This window comes from Carlito syrichta, unplaced genomic scaffold (genome assembly GCF_000164805.1).
Source record: "Carlito syrichta isolate Samal-C Ts95f unplaced genomic scaffold, Tarsius_syrichta-2.0.1 Scaffold307032, whole genome shotgun sequence".
Lineage (NCBI taxonomy): Eukaryota > Metazoa > Chordata > Mammalia > Primates > Tarsiidae > Carlito > Carlito syrichta.
In genome coordinates, this window is record NW_007251128.1 from 77,439 (window position 1) to 91,221 (window position 13,783).

At 41.8% G+C, this 13,783-nt stretch overlaps 1 protein-coding gene across 1 annotated transcript in view; it reads left to right on the forward strand.

Moving 5' to 3' along the window:
- ARMC9 (armadillo repeat containing 9) overlaps positions 1-13,783 on the forward strand; it is a 138,059-nt gene that overhangs the window by 24,594 nt on the left and 99,682 nt on the right. Inside the window, exons 6-8 of the mRNA XM_021715385.1 lie at positions 67-159; positions 3,289-3,313; positions 13,310-13,467. Of these exons, the coding sequence (XP_021571060.1) occupies positions 67-159; positions 3,289-3,313; positions 13,310-13,467 (276 nt within the window). The remainder of the gene's footprint in view (positions 1-66; positions 160-3,288; positions 3,314-13,309; positions 13,468-13,783) is intronic.

Here is a 13,783-nt window from a genome sequence, read left to right on the forward strand (position 1 = left end):
TGATGATATTGTTGGTGATTAAGTGATCTAGTGTTTTTATTTTTGTTCCTTTGTTTTTTGCTTTAGGATTCCTGGACTCCAGAGTTAAAGTTGAAGTTGGAAAAGTTTCTAGCTTTAATATTTAAAGCCAGTAACACGCCAAAGCTTTTAACAATATATGTATCCTTTTGACACAAATAGAGACCACCTATGGTTTTTAAAGTAGATTTTATTTAGAGTAGCCCACTGCTTAGGTTACTTCATTAATTGGGTTAATTAATAGTGTTGCTTTCATATTTACAAGGTGAATGAATCATTGATGGGAGAGCCTGTAAGGATCAGCTTTGTTGGCATTGGATATCTGAGGCTTGACTAGATCTTATTTTGATGTCATATGCCTAGAAGCTGTCTTGGGAGGAAGAAAGTCTGTCTTCTTGTAAAAGAACTCTTGGAATAATTGTCCCTTTGCAGAAGGTCAGTTAGCTACTTTTAAGGCCTTGAGTTCATGGCATATGGATTGGGTAATCATCAAACTTGTCATTCAGATTAGGACTTCTTTTTAAACAATTTTTTTGAGGCATAATTACATACCATAAAATATACTCATTTTTAAGTCTACATTTTAATGGTTTTTTAGCAAATGTACAGAGTTGTGCAGCTGTCATCATGATCCAATTTAAGTAGGGATACTTTTGAAAGGAAAAGGGGGCATTAATTGGACAGAGTACTGAGGTGACGTGTAAATTGAGTCTTAGGACGAGCAGAACATTTGGTCACCCACTTATGGGAAACTTATTTCCCAAAGGTTGTTTGTCTTTTTTCTTTTTTGTTTTTCTTTTTTTTTTTTTTTGAGTTGGAGTCTCATTCGGTTGCCCAGACTGGAGTGCAGTGGCCGCTCCCGGCCACCGCAGCCTCGACCTGCTGGGCTCCGGCGATCCTTCCGCCTCAGCCTTCCAAGTAGCCGGAATTATAGGCATGCACTACCACGCCCAGCTGATTTTTTTGGTTTATTGTGGAGATGAGGTCTCACTGCCCAGGCGGGTCTCGAACCCGCGGGCTCAGGCAATCCACTCACCTCAGCCTCCCAAAGGCACGGGATTACAGGCTGAGCCACCGAGCCCGGCTTTCTTTTTTTTTTTTTAAAGAATTGGGGTTTCTGTCTGTCACCCAGGCAGGAGTATAATGACACAATCATAGCTCATTGCAATCTTGAACTCCTGGGCTCAAGTGAGTTTCCTGCCTCAATCTTTTGAGTAACTGCGACTACAGGTGCACGCCACTACGCCATAGTAAGTGCTTGATAACTGTTAGCTGCTAATTTTTAAAATATTTTGTAGAGCGGGGAGTCTCACTATATTGCTCAGGCTGGTTTCAAATTCCTGGCCTAAAGTGATCCTTCTGCCACAGGCTGGAGTACAGTGACATGCTCACGGCCACCACAGCCTCGACCTGCTGGGCTCAGGTGATCCTTCTACCTCAGCCTTCCAAGTAGCTGGAACTACAGACACACACCACCACGCCTGGCTAGTTTTTGTGATTTATTGTAGAGATGAGGTCTCACTAAGTTGCCCAGGCTGGTCTCAAACCCCCAGGCTCAGGCAATCCTCTTGCCTTGGCTTCCCAAAGTGCTGGAATTATAGGCTGAGTCACCGCACCTGGCCTATTTTAGCACACTTTAAAAGGGCATTTCTCAGCTTAAACTTATGGATACAAATATATTAAGAATCTAAATGAAATTATTTACATAGTAAATTATATTCATTATATTTATAATATACTAGTATATTAATAATAATACCCATTTCATAGGAAGAGTATGAAGATTAAAACGTGTGACTTGCTTAAAACAGTCCAGCACATAGTAAGTACTTGATAACTGATAGCTGTTAGTATTAGAGTTTGCAAGTACTTGTCACCTTTCATCCTATTCAACATGTTTTGAAGCATATGCTGAAATATAGCAGGTAATTATAACCACTATTTTAATGTTTTCTTGTTAAAGGAAAATATTTGTAATTTCAGTTCAATATCTTAAACTACCATGAGTTCAATATTGTGCTAGGAATTAAGGATACAAAGAAAAAGCCAAGACTTATTTCTCTTAGCCAGGTTGGAGTTTCGAACAGTACAATGGGAGTCTGTGAGGCAGACAAACTGAGGGATGGGAATTGCAGATAGAGGAAACAACCTGTGCAAAAGCACTGAGACAGTATTTGGCAAACTACAAAGAATTTAATATTGCTGGAAGAGAGGATTGACATAGAGAAAGTCAGACGCTAGGCAGGAGCCAGGTCACAAAGGTTTGTGTGAAGTTGAATGAGGAGACTTTGAAGCATTTTAAGCAGGATCATAAACAAAATGTGATATATTTATACAGTGGGCTATTACCCAGCCACAAAAAGGAATGAAGTATTGATTTATGCTATACCATGGATGAACCTTGAAAGCACTATGCTAAATGAAAGAAGTCAACAACAAGGGACCACATTTATATGATTCTGTGTATATAAATTGCTCAAAAGAGGCAAATCTGTAGAGACTAGAAGTATATTAGTGGTCACCAGAGGCTGGGGAGGACAGGGGACATGGGAGTGACTGCTACTAGACTCAGGGTTTCTTTTTGGGAATGATAAAAATGTTCTAAAATTGATTGTAGTGATGGTTGCACAACTCTGAAAATGCTGAAAACTATCAAAATTTACACTTTAAATAGGTGAATTATATAGTATGTGAGTAGAGCTGTTACAAAATTTTTTTAAAAGTATAATTAAGATAAATTAAGGGAACAAGAAATAGGTTAAGTAACTGTCTTTGGTTGTATAGCCACATGTGTGGGAGCTGAGATTTGAACTTGGGCAGTCTGGCTCTAGAGTCTGTGGTCCTAGCCGCTGTGCTATGCTGTTTTCATCCCAGTATCATTTCCTAGGATGAAGCTTTAGAATTGAAGTTACAGAGTTAAAGGGTATAAATTCAGATGTGCATTTTTAGTAGAATGTTTTGGTGGCAGTGGGAAAGGCATTTTAAGGGGCTAAGCAGGCTGGTGAGGAGGCTGTTGAAATAGTGCAGGACTTGTATTCACACAGTGATGATTGAGATGAAAGAAGAAGATTTATTTGGGGCTGAGTCAAGTAAGTATTGAGAAATTGCTCAACTATTTATAGCAACATTTGGAACTGGTCTTCACTGTTCTGAGAATTCTCTCTTTTTTTTCCCCCATGCTAAGGTTCTTTCTCAAATTGACTGCATGATATCCTATCCTGAATACTGTATCCTGAATGCCTATTTTCCTGAACTTCTATCTCATCACAGAAGGAAAATGGACAGAGTAACAAAGGTAAATCAACTAGATTAAAATTTTTGTAAAAAACAACTTTGCCAGCCCAAGTTTTCAGTAGTAAGATAGGCACAGAGATGGGGAGAATTCATGGATTTGGCAAATGAGAGCTTTAAAAATCTCAGTATTAGCCGGGCTTTGGTGGCTCAACCTGTAATCCCACGCCTTTGGGAGGCTGAGGTGAGTAGATTGCCTGAGCCCACAGGTTCGAGACCCGCCTGGGCAGGCGAGACCTCATCTCTACAATAAATAAAAAAAATTAGCCGGGCATGGTAGTGCACACCTGTGGTTCCAGCTACTTGGAAGGCAGAGGCGGAAGGATCGCCGGAGCCCAGCGGGTCGAGGCTGCGGTGGCCGGGAGCGGCCACTGCACTCCAGTCTGGGCAACAGTGAGACTCTAACTCAAAATAAATAAATACATAAATAAAATTCTAAATATTTATGAAGTGCTTTGCAATAATATTTATCTGCAATTCTTTGAGGCCCATTTGTCAGGATGGGTAGTCCTGTTAGCTTCATCTTGCATGCCAGATAAGTAAGTCTTAGAGAAATGAAGAGAATCCAAGTAATATTCCAAAGGGAAATAACTGCAGCAGTACAGTTAGAAGACATAGGACAGCATGACTGAGAAAAGAATTATTTTAATATCTTTAACTTTTACCCTGAGCTAGTCAACTGGGGTCTTATTTCAGTAGCAGTGTGGAGTACCTGTTTTTATAAAGCATTTCCATTTTTTACATTCAGAGTAGAAGTCTAGTCTTAAGTTTGTAGCATAAAATGCTATTTTTCCACGGGCAGTAATTTTTACCAGAACTGTTCATTTTTCAGTAAGGTGAGAAAAACTAGTTAATATGAAATCGGTGGCTACAGTTGGAGTCCTTGGCTTCAGTTTTGTTTGATACTACATTTTGAAAACTATCTAAACAGTTCTGTTGGAAAGGGTGCCTGATGTGCTGCTTCATGCTGCTGATAGACGTGGATGGCATAATTTTCACTTTCCAGCAGGTGGAGTTTTACTACAGGAAATTTTTTTTCCCCATGAAATAGCACATTACCCTTTTCAGAGCAGAGTAATGTCACAGAGGATTTCAAAACTTCCTGCCATTGTTTCTTTTTAGAGAGTTAAAGTTGTTTTTTTTTTTAACAAGGAAGGCAATAGCAAATTATTTAGCTCTTTGTTTACCAGGGAGTTGACAAGTGAGCAGGGCTTTAGCTTTACCACCAAGGAGAGCTGATAGCTTCAGCTGAGAAGGCTTCGAAGACTTGTTTTTGCCCTCTGGAGCCTTGTGCAACCCTAGCCCAGCCCCTCAGTGTGCAACTGGTTCTGTCAGCCTACTGCCCCCCGTCACTCAGAGGGTACAGGCCTCGCTGACCCTTCGTGGAGGAGCAGGGCTACATATGCAGCCCTGCAGTGTCAACCTGGAATGCTCTAAGGATCTCTGGGCTGCTCTGGCTAAAGAGCAGCCTTGGAGCTCCCTGCGGTTGCTCTGCCCCCAGCCAGTCCCCTCAGCTCTGCAGGCTTGCTCCCTCAGCGTCAGTCCAGGCCTAGGCCTTGGCTCTGGTGGGTCCTATACCAGCTTGCTCACATCCCACACAACAGACATCTTACACAGGGCTGGGCATTTAGATATTGCCCTGCAGCTCCTGGAAATGTACCTTGTCCCACTGTCCTTTTGCTGCCTAACAGACAACCCCAGACTTGATAGCGTAAAACAATGGGCTTCATTTATTATCATTATCCTGCCTGTTCTGGGAGTTGTGGGCTCAGGCCATTCTCCCTCAGCATGCCTCATGGATATAGTCCCATGGAGCTGGGTGGGGCCATCTCCAAGGCATGTACATGCACGAGTTTGGTGGTTGGTGCTGGCTGTCACCTGGGATCTCAGCAGAGACCCTTGACTAGAATAGTGGCCTCTCTGTGTGGCCTGGGCTTCCTCCAGGCATGTTGGGTGGGTTCCAAGGGTGAATGTCCCCAGAGAGAGCCAGGTGGAAGCTATATCATTTTTCTCCTTCACCCTCTGTAGTAACTCAGCTGCATTCTGTTTGTTACAAGTGAATTCCTAAGGCCAGCTCACATTTAAAGGAAGGAGAATAACATTCAACTTCTTGATGATGGGTTTTAAAACCACCACCCCACCCCATTCTTTGAGCCCTTGAGATCTGTCTTAGTTCTCAGTTGAATCTGCTAAGTCCCTGTTCAGAATTGGTCTTTGGGCTCTTAGGCAATGGGAGTCGGGGGAAAGGTGGTGAGAAACTTGTCTTGGCTCCTGAGTTTCTACAGCTCCTGTCCCCAGCATACCCTGCAGTTTTTGAGTGTAGCTTTCTGATGGGAATGTTATGTCTTTGTTAAGTGGGCTATTTTTGCAGATCAAATACACATGAGAATGGGAGTGCAAATAGAAAAAAGCCTGTGTTTCTCTACAGGTCTTTACTTTGGAATTTTAGCAAGAAAGACTAGGGTTTTCAGGCTTTCTGTAGGTTTAATTTTAACTGAGTTTTAGTTTATTTATTTCTTTTTTCTTTTTGAGTTCGGGTCTCACTCTGTTGCCAGAGCTGGAATGCAGTGATGTGGCATGATCCTGGCTCACCACAGCCTTGACTTCCTGGTCTCAGGCAATCCTCCTGCTTCAGCCTCCCAAGTAGCTGTGGCTGCAGCCACAAACCTCCCATACCTGGCTGATTTTTTTGTAGAGATGAGGTCTCGCTATATTGCCTAGACTGGTCTCAAACTCCTGGGCTCAAGTAATCCTCTTGCCTCGGCCTCCTGATATTAAATGCATGAGCCACTGCACTTGGCCTTAGCTGAGTTTCCTGAGGATAGCCAAACAGACCATTGAGTCTGATAGGCCAAGTGTATGCCTGTGGCTGAATGAATTCTATAATGCAGTATTTCCAGGGAGATCAGAGATGAGCATTTTGGGTCCAGGCATGACAACCATTGTTACCACTTTGTCTCCTCCTGCAGCTCAGGCTATAGTGAAAAAAGGCACACAAGCCTTCAATTGAATTTAATTTTAGACTCTGTTTTTTAAATTAAATAACTGGGTAATGATATTCTATGTGTCTTAATAGGAAGGTTTCATGGATAAAGTGAAATTCCCATAAGTTTTTTGAGAAGGCGCGAAGAGTACTTGTAGCAGAATATGCTCTCAGAAGGAATTACTTTTAAAAAAACTTAGCTGGCAATATAGCACATTAGGTCATTATTTTCACCATTTAAAAAGAATATAGAAATAGTATGTTTTGGCATTTCTGGCATTAATTGCTTTAGCCCCTTCAGAAAATGAGCAACTGATCATTGTTCTAGAGTTCAGAGCCCAAGCAGTATTTTTTAAATTGACCTATATTTATGGTTGTAAGTTATAACTTTCTTCATCTGGTTATCTGTGGATTAGCAAAGAGGCAATTTTTATCTGAAAATGAAAAGGAAAGAGTGTGTCATTGCAACGGTAGTGATTGATTTTAGGTTTTTATGTTAGATTAGAAAAAAAATTCCACATTTTGAAATCGATCAATTAGCCAGGTACAGTGGCTCACGTTTGTAATCTCAGCACTTTGGGAGGCTGAGGTGAGAGGATCACTTGAGCTTAGGAATTCAAGACCAGCCTAGGCTACATAGCAAGACCTCATCTTTATACAAGAATCAAAAAATTAGTCAGGCATGGTAGCATGCGCCTGCAGTCCCAACTATTCAGGAGACTGAGGCAGAAGGAGCGCCTGAGCCCAGGAGGTTGAGGCTGCTGTGAGCTGTGATTGTGCCACTGCACTCTAGCTGGGGAGACAGAGTGAGACCTCAACTCAAAAAAATAAAATTGAAATTTTATTTTATTTAAATATTTAAATAAAATAATTTAAAATACATTTTGTCTTGAGGAGCCAAGGAGTCTTTACAATTCAAATCTCACTTACTTTTTTAAAAGTTGTACCTTTAAATGGAGTAGAAATGTTAAAAGGCTTGAGTGGCTATAGGAAAGATTTGCACCACTGTTGTTTGTCAGTAGTCTTGGATATGAAAGTTCCTAATATATTTCACTGAAATGATTAAGAAAATTTCATTAAAATAACATAAGTTTTCTTTTCTTTTTTTTTTTGAGTTAGAGTCTCACTCTGTTACCCAGGCTGGAGTGCAGTGGCACACTCGTGGCCACTGCAGCTTGACCTGCTGGGCTCAGGCAATCCTTCCACCTCCACCTTTCAAGTAGCTAGAACTACAGGCATGCATCACCATGCCCAGTTAAAATTTTAATGTATTGTAGAGACGAGGTCTCACCACGTTGCCCAGGCTGGTCTCGAATCCATGGGCTCAGGGAATCCTCTCGCCTCCCCCCCGCAAAGTACTAGGATTATAGGCTTGATCCACCACACCTAACACAGAGTTTCTTTTTTTTTTCTTTTCCCTCTCCATCCCTTCTTCCCACCTCACACAGAGTTTCTTAGGACACCTCTATTGAAAGTTGAGGTCGGGCAACCCCCTCAGTTCCCCCTCTCACTGTTGGAGGGAGCTTTTCTGTCCTCTCAATAAATCCTGCTTAAAAAAAAAAGTTTAGGCCGGGCTCGGTGGCTCAGCCTGTAATTCCAGCCCTTTGGGAGGCCGAGATGAGTGAGCCCGCGGGTTCGAGACCCGCCTGGGCAACTTGGCGAGACCTCATCTCTACTATAAATCAAAAAATTAGCCAGGCGTGGTAGCGCATGCCTGTAGTTCCAGCTACTTGGAAGGCTAAGGTGGAAGGATCACCAGAGCCCAGCAGGTCGAGGCTGCGGTGGCTGGGAGCGCCCATTGCACTCCATCCAGTCTGGGTGACAGAGTGAGACTCCAACTCAAAAAACAAAAAGGTTGAGGTCATGGGTCAGGCATGGTGGCATCTGTAATCTCAGCAATTTGGGAGGCCAATGCAGGAGGCTCACTTGGGCCCAGGAGTTCAAGACCAGCCTGGGTACCATAGCAAGACCTTATCTCTACAAAAAAACTAAAAAATTAGCCAGTCGTAGTGGCACATAACTGTAATCTCAACTACTCAAGAGACTGAGGCAGAAGGATCGTCTAAGGCTGGATTTTGAGGCTGCAATGAGCTGTGACTGTGCCATTGTACTCCAGCCTGGGCAAAAGTGAGATCTTGACTCAAAAAAAAAGTTGAAGTCTTGCATGGCAAGGTGTCTTGGCTTAGTTTTTCTTGTCTCATAAAACTTTTGACAGTGGAAAAAAAAAAGAGTCAAAGTATGTTTAATGCTCAAAATAAAGGTGCTATCTTTGAACTATCACCCACATAGCTTACAGTCATGGTCAGGTCCTGTTTTTGTAGGTAGTGAAGATGTCTGCAAGGTAATTTCTCTGGGTTGCAGGCTATTCCTCTGCTCATGGGTGTATCTTGTCCCTCATTATCCATAGAAATTGGTTCCAGGATCCCCATGGATATCAAAGTCCATGGATGCTCAAGTCCCTTATATAAAATGGCATAGTAGGGCCTGGCTTGGTGGCTCAGCCTGTAATCCCAGCACTTTGGGAGGCCAAAGCAAGTGGATTACCCTAGCCTGCGGGTTGAAGACCAACCCAGACAACTTGGTGAGACCTCGTCTCTACTATAAACCAAAAATTAGCTGAGCATGGTGGTGCACACCTGTAGTTCTGGCTACTTGGAAGGCTGAGGCAGAAGGATCACCGGAGCCCAGTAGGTCGACAGTAGGCTGTGAGTGTGCCATTCACTACAGCCTGGGCAACAGAGTGAAGCTCCAACTCAATAAATAAATAAATAAATAAAATGGCATAGTATTTGTATATAAACAAATGCACATCCTTTCATATACTTTAAATCATCTCCAAGTCAGGCTCAGTGGCTCAGCCGGTAATCCCGTGCTTTGGGAGACTGAGGTGAGTGGATTGCCTGAGCCTGCAGGTTCGAGACCTGACTGGGCAACTTGGCGAGACCTCATCTCTACAATAAATAAAAAAATCAGTCAGGCATGGTAGCGCATGCCTGGGAGGGCTGAGGTAGAGGGATCGCCGGAGCCCAGCGGGTCGAGGCTGCAGTGGCCGGGAGTGGCCACTGCACTCCAGTCTGGGCAACAGAGTGAGACTCCAACTCAAAAAATAAATAAATAAATAAAAAGTCATCTCCAAGCCAAGCTCGGTGGCTCAGCCTGTAATCTCGCGCCTTTGGGAGGCTGAGGCGAGTGGATTGCCTGAGCCCGCGGGTTTGAGACCTGCCTGGGCAGCAAGACCTCACCTCTACAATAAATCAAATAATCAGCTGGGCATAGTAGCGCATGCCTGTAATTCCAGCTACTCGGAAGGCTGAGGCGGAAGGATCGCTGGAGCCCAGCAGGCAAGGCTGCGGTGGCCAGGAGGGGCCACTGCACTCCAGTCTGGGTGACTGAGTGAGACTCCAACTCAAAAAAAAAAAAAAATCATCTCCAGACTACTTATAATACCTAATACAATGTAAATGCTATGTAAATAGTTGTTATACTATATTGTTTAGGGAATAATGAAAAAAAATTAAGTGTATACATGTTCAGTACAGACTCTTTTTCCCCCATAATATTTTCAATCCGAGGTTGGTTGAATCCACAGGTACAGTGCCCATGTATATGGAGTGCTGACTATTTGAAAATGGTCACAGACATTTCAGCCCAATTGCTTACTTCTCTCATTCCTATAGGCTACAGGCAGTTAGGTCTCATTTACCTAAGATGTGCCACCCTTTGAAATTGTCATAAATTCCAATTTGGGGTTCCCAAGGCAAAATTTCCACAAATAATCTCTTATGTTTAGTTAATTGCAAAATGACCATCTGGAGGAAGATTTCCTTTGTGCAGCCCCATTTAGAGAGGGATTGCTTTAAGGACATCCCATTGATGATTTGGGAGGTCATTTGGCCTACCTAATGTTTTTTGGTTTTGATTCATCATATACCACTTTGTACATGTTTAGAAAGTTTGCATAGATATTCTCTAAATTGTATTACCATGAAATGAGATTATAAATAGTATTCTATAGGATTTTTATCTTTTGAAGTTTCTCTTATCTAGTTTTGAATTTTATGCATATAAAAAGCTTTATTTTTTATTTTATAGTCAGATTCTCACTCTGTCACCCAGGCTAGAGTGTGGTGGTGTCATCATAGTTAATTGCAGCCTCAAACTCCTGGGCTCAAGTGATCCTCCCTCCTGAGTAGCTAGGACTATAAGCAAGCACCACCGTGCCTGGCTAATTTTTTCATTTCTTGTAGAGATGAGGTCTTGCTATGTTGCCTAGGGCAGTCTTGAACTCTTGAGCTTAAGTGATCCTCCCACCTTGTCCTCCCAAAGCAAGATTACAAATATGAGCCACCAAATCTGGCTGAAAAACTTTAATAAGGGCACAAATTTGACAGGTTGTAAGAGGCAAAAAGAAAGTAGTGACTTTAAGCCGGGCTTGGTGGCTCAGCCTGTAATCCCGCGCCTTTGGGAGGCTGAGGTGAGTGGATTGCCTGAGCCCGTGGGTTCGAGACCCGCCTGGGCAGCAAGACCTCATCTCTACAATAAATTAAAAAAAAATCAGCCGGGCATGGTAGTGCGCGCCTGTAATTCCAGCTACTTTTAAGGCTTAGGTGGAAGGATCACCAGAGCCCAGTGGGTCGAGGCTGCGGTGGCCGGGAACGGCCACTGCACTCCAGTCTGGGCAATGGAATGAAACTCCAACTCAAAAAAAAAAAGAAAGTAGTGACTTTGACTCCCTCTCCCTAATAATGTTTAAGGAGAAGCTTGATAAATGATTTTCAGGGAAATTCTCCAGGGTTTCAAATTCTGGATGGAAATTGGTGCCAGATGACTTTTTTTTTTTTTTGAGTTGGAGTCTCACTTCGTCGATCAAGCTGGAGAGCAGTGGCACACTCATAACCACCCCAGCATTGACCTGCTGGGCTTCGGTGATCCTTCCACTTCAGCCTTCCAAGGCATGCGCTACCACACCCAGCTAATTTTTTGATTTATTGTAGAGATGAGGTCTCATCAAATTACCCAGGCTGTTTTTGAACCCATGGGCTCAGGCAGTCCCCTCACCTTGGCCTCCCAAAGTGCTGGAATTACAGACTTGAGCCACTGCACCCAGCTGCCAGATGACTTTTAAAAGTTATCGTAATACTAAGATTTGTGGATGTTAAATAATGATAATTATAGTTCATTATTACATGATGTTTGGGTTTTACAGTTAAAATATTTTACTTCTGCACATAAATAGTTATGAAACATGAAAGTTTTTAAAATATAGTTTAAATATAGGTGATCCTTATAGCTGTTTAGGACACAAACTAGAAGAATGGATAACTTAGGACAGTGGTTCTCAAACTTGTGGTATATATCAGCCATTTGGGGAGTTTATTGAAAATATAGAGACTCAGACACCAGTTAGTATCTATAAAATCAGAATCTCTGGGGGTGAGGTCCGATTATCTTTATTTTTAGATGATTCTGATATATTTCAAAGCTTGCATAACACTGCTTTGGGATGGAAACTTTCTGCCACTTTTTAAAGTTATCTTCTTACATAGAAATGCATTTAGAAAGTCTTTGATCTCTCTCCATGAACTGAAATAATAATAGTAGCCACCACTTAGTGATTACTTGCTTGATCTAGCCATTGTGCTGGGCACTTTCCATATATTTTTCTTTTTCTTTTCTTTTTTTTTAAACATATTTTTTATTTTAAAATTGTGGGGTACAGTTAAGCGTTAGGTATACAAATATGCATTGTTCAGGCACCCTTGTTGATAAGGGGTGTCCCCCCATCCCCAGACAGATATTGACTACCGTTTATCCCACCACCCTTGCCCTCCCTGCCCCCCCATAGATTTCCACCACTGTCAATCCTTTTCTTATAGTATTATGCTAGATGTTCAAGGTCCACTTATGAGTGAGAACATGTGATACTCAGATCTTTGTTGCTGTGAAAGATCACTCAGTATTATAGACTCTAGTTCCATCCAGGTTGCTGCGAAATTCACGTGTATTTTTTCATTTAATCCTCACAATAATGCTTCAAGGTAATCATTATCCCCATTTTATAGGTTAAGAAATTAGAAACAAAACAATTAAATATTTTGTCTATGGTTTTCAGCAAGAAAGTGGTAGAGTAAGGATATTAGCCCACATCTTTATAATTTTAAAGTATTTCTCTGCATCTTTGAAATCTGTTTTAAAATAAAGACTTTAAATGTTATACAGTACCTGGATCAGGACAGTGGTGAGTTAACCTAGGATTGGGGGCAATGTTACTCTCCTTCCATCCAAAATCTAACTATCAAGAGAGAGGTAAGTAGATTAGGGCAAAGAAGTGCTGACACTGATGAAAATTTGCTTCTTCCAACTGAGACCAGGCTTGCTGGACCCCTGTCTCTTTAGGGCTGTCCCTGGGGAACCAAGCGGAGAATCCTACAGCCTTCCATGCTGCTTGCTCTAGGACTAATGAGAGTGGTTTTATGCTTTATCAAGCTGGCAGAAAGAGCACTGGAATCTTTTCTCATTCTGGATTCTTGTTTTTTTTCCCTGCATGAGTCATATATTGCTAACAATGTTTATTTAGAATGAAGAACTGTCCTGCAGATATGAGTTGTCCTCCAGACAACCTCAGTGCACAGAGAAAAGGACATGGGTTTGCTTCAACTGTTTTGTGAGCTGTATATAAAAAGAAACTGATTTTATTTCTTAGACATAAAAGAACTAAAAGAAGTTGCATAAGGTTCAGTTAAGGAAATAGATTTTGTTAGGAAACCTAGTGATGATTCAGTTGAACTTCTAGAATCAAGAAACTTAAAATCCATGACTACAAAACACTTTGTAAATAAATGTGGCATGAAATGGAAGTAAAGTGTTAACACAAATAGTGTCGAGTTCATTGTTTTAGGAAAATATTCTGACAGTAGGTTTGGTATTCCTTTAAGAAGAGTACAGTTATTTTTCATTTTTTAGGATTTTTGTTATTGGTGTTCTTTTGTTTTATTTTGTTATAAATTGTCTTCGTAGAAATGTTACAGCAACTCCACCAGCAGCTGGTTGAAGCTGAACGTAGATCAATGACATACCTGAAGCGGTACAATAAAATCCAGGCAGACTACCACAATCTCATTGGAGTCACAGCAGAGCTGGTGGATTCTCTTGAGGCCACAGTCAGTGGCAAGATGGTAAGGAAGATCCCCAAATGTGTATGTTTGTTTTGTAGTTAAGTATTATGGGCATGGACTGTTCTGACATAACCAATGGGGCCTCCTCTCAGTCCCAAGCCAATGGAGTCTGCCTCTCTGTTTCAGAAGGCTAATGTGCACAGAGGAGACTGAGCTGATATTTCACACTTTTTATTATGGTGGTTGCAATATTTTGTCCATTTTTCCTAACACTTTATGTACTATAACTTTCTCTACTATATTCTTTTTTTTTTTTTTTTTTTTGAGTTGGAGTCTCACTCTGTCACCTAGACTGGAGTGCAGTGGCCACTCCGAA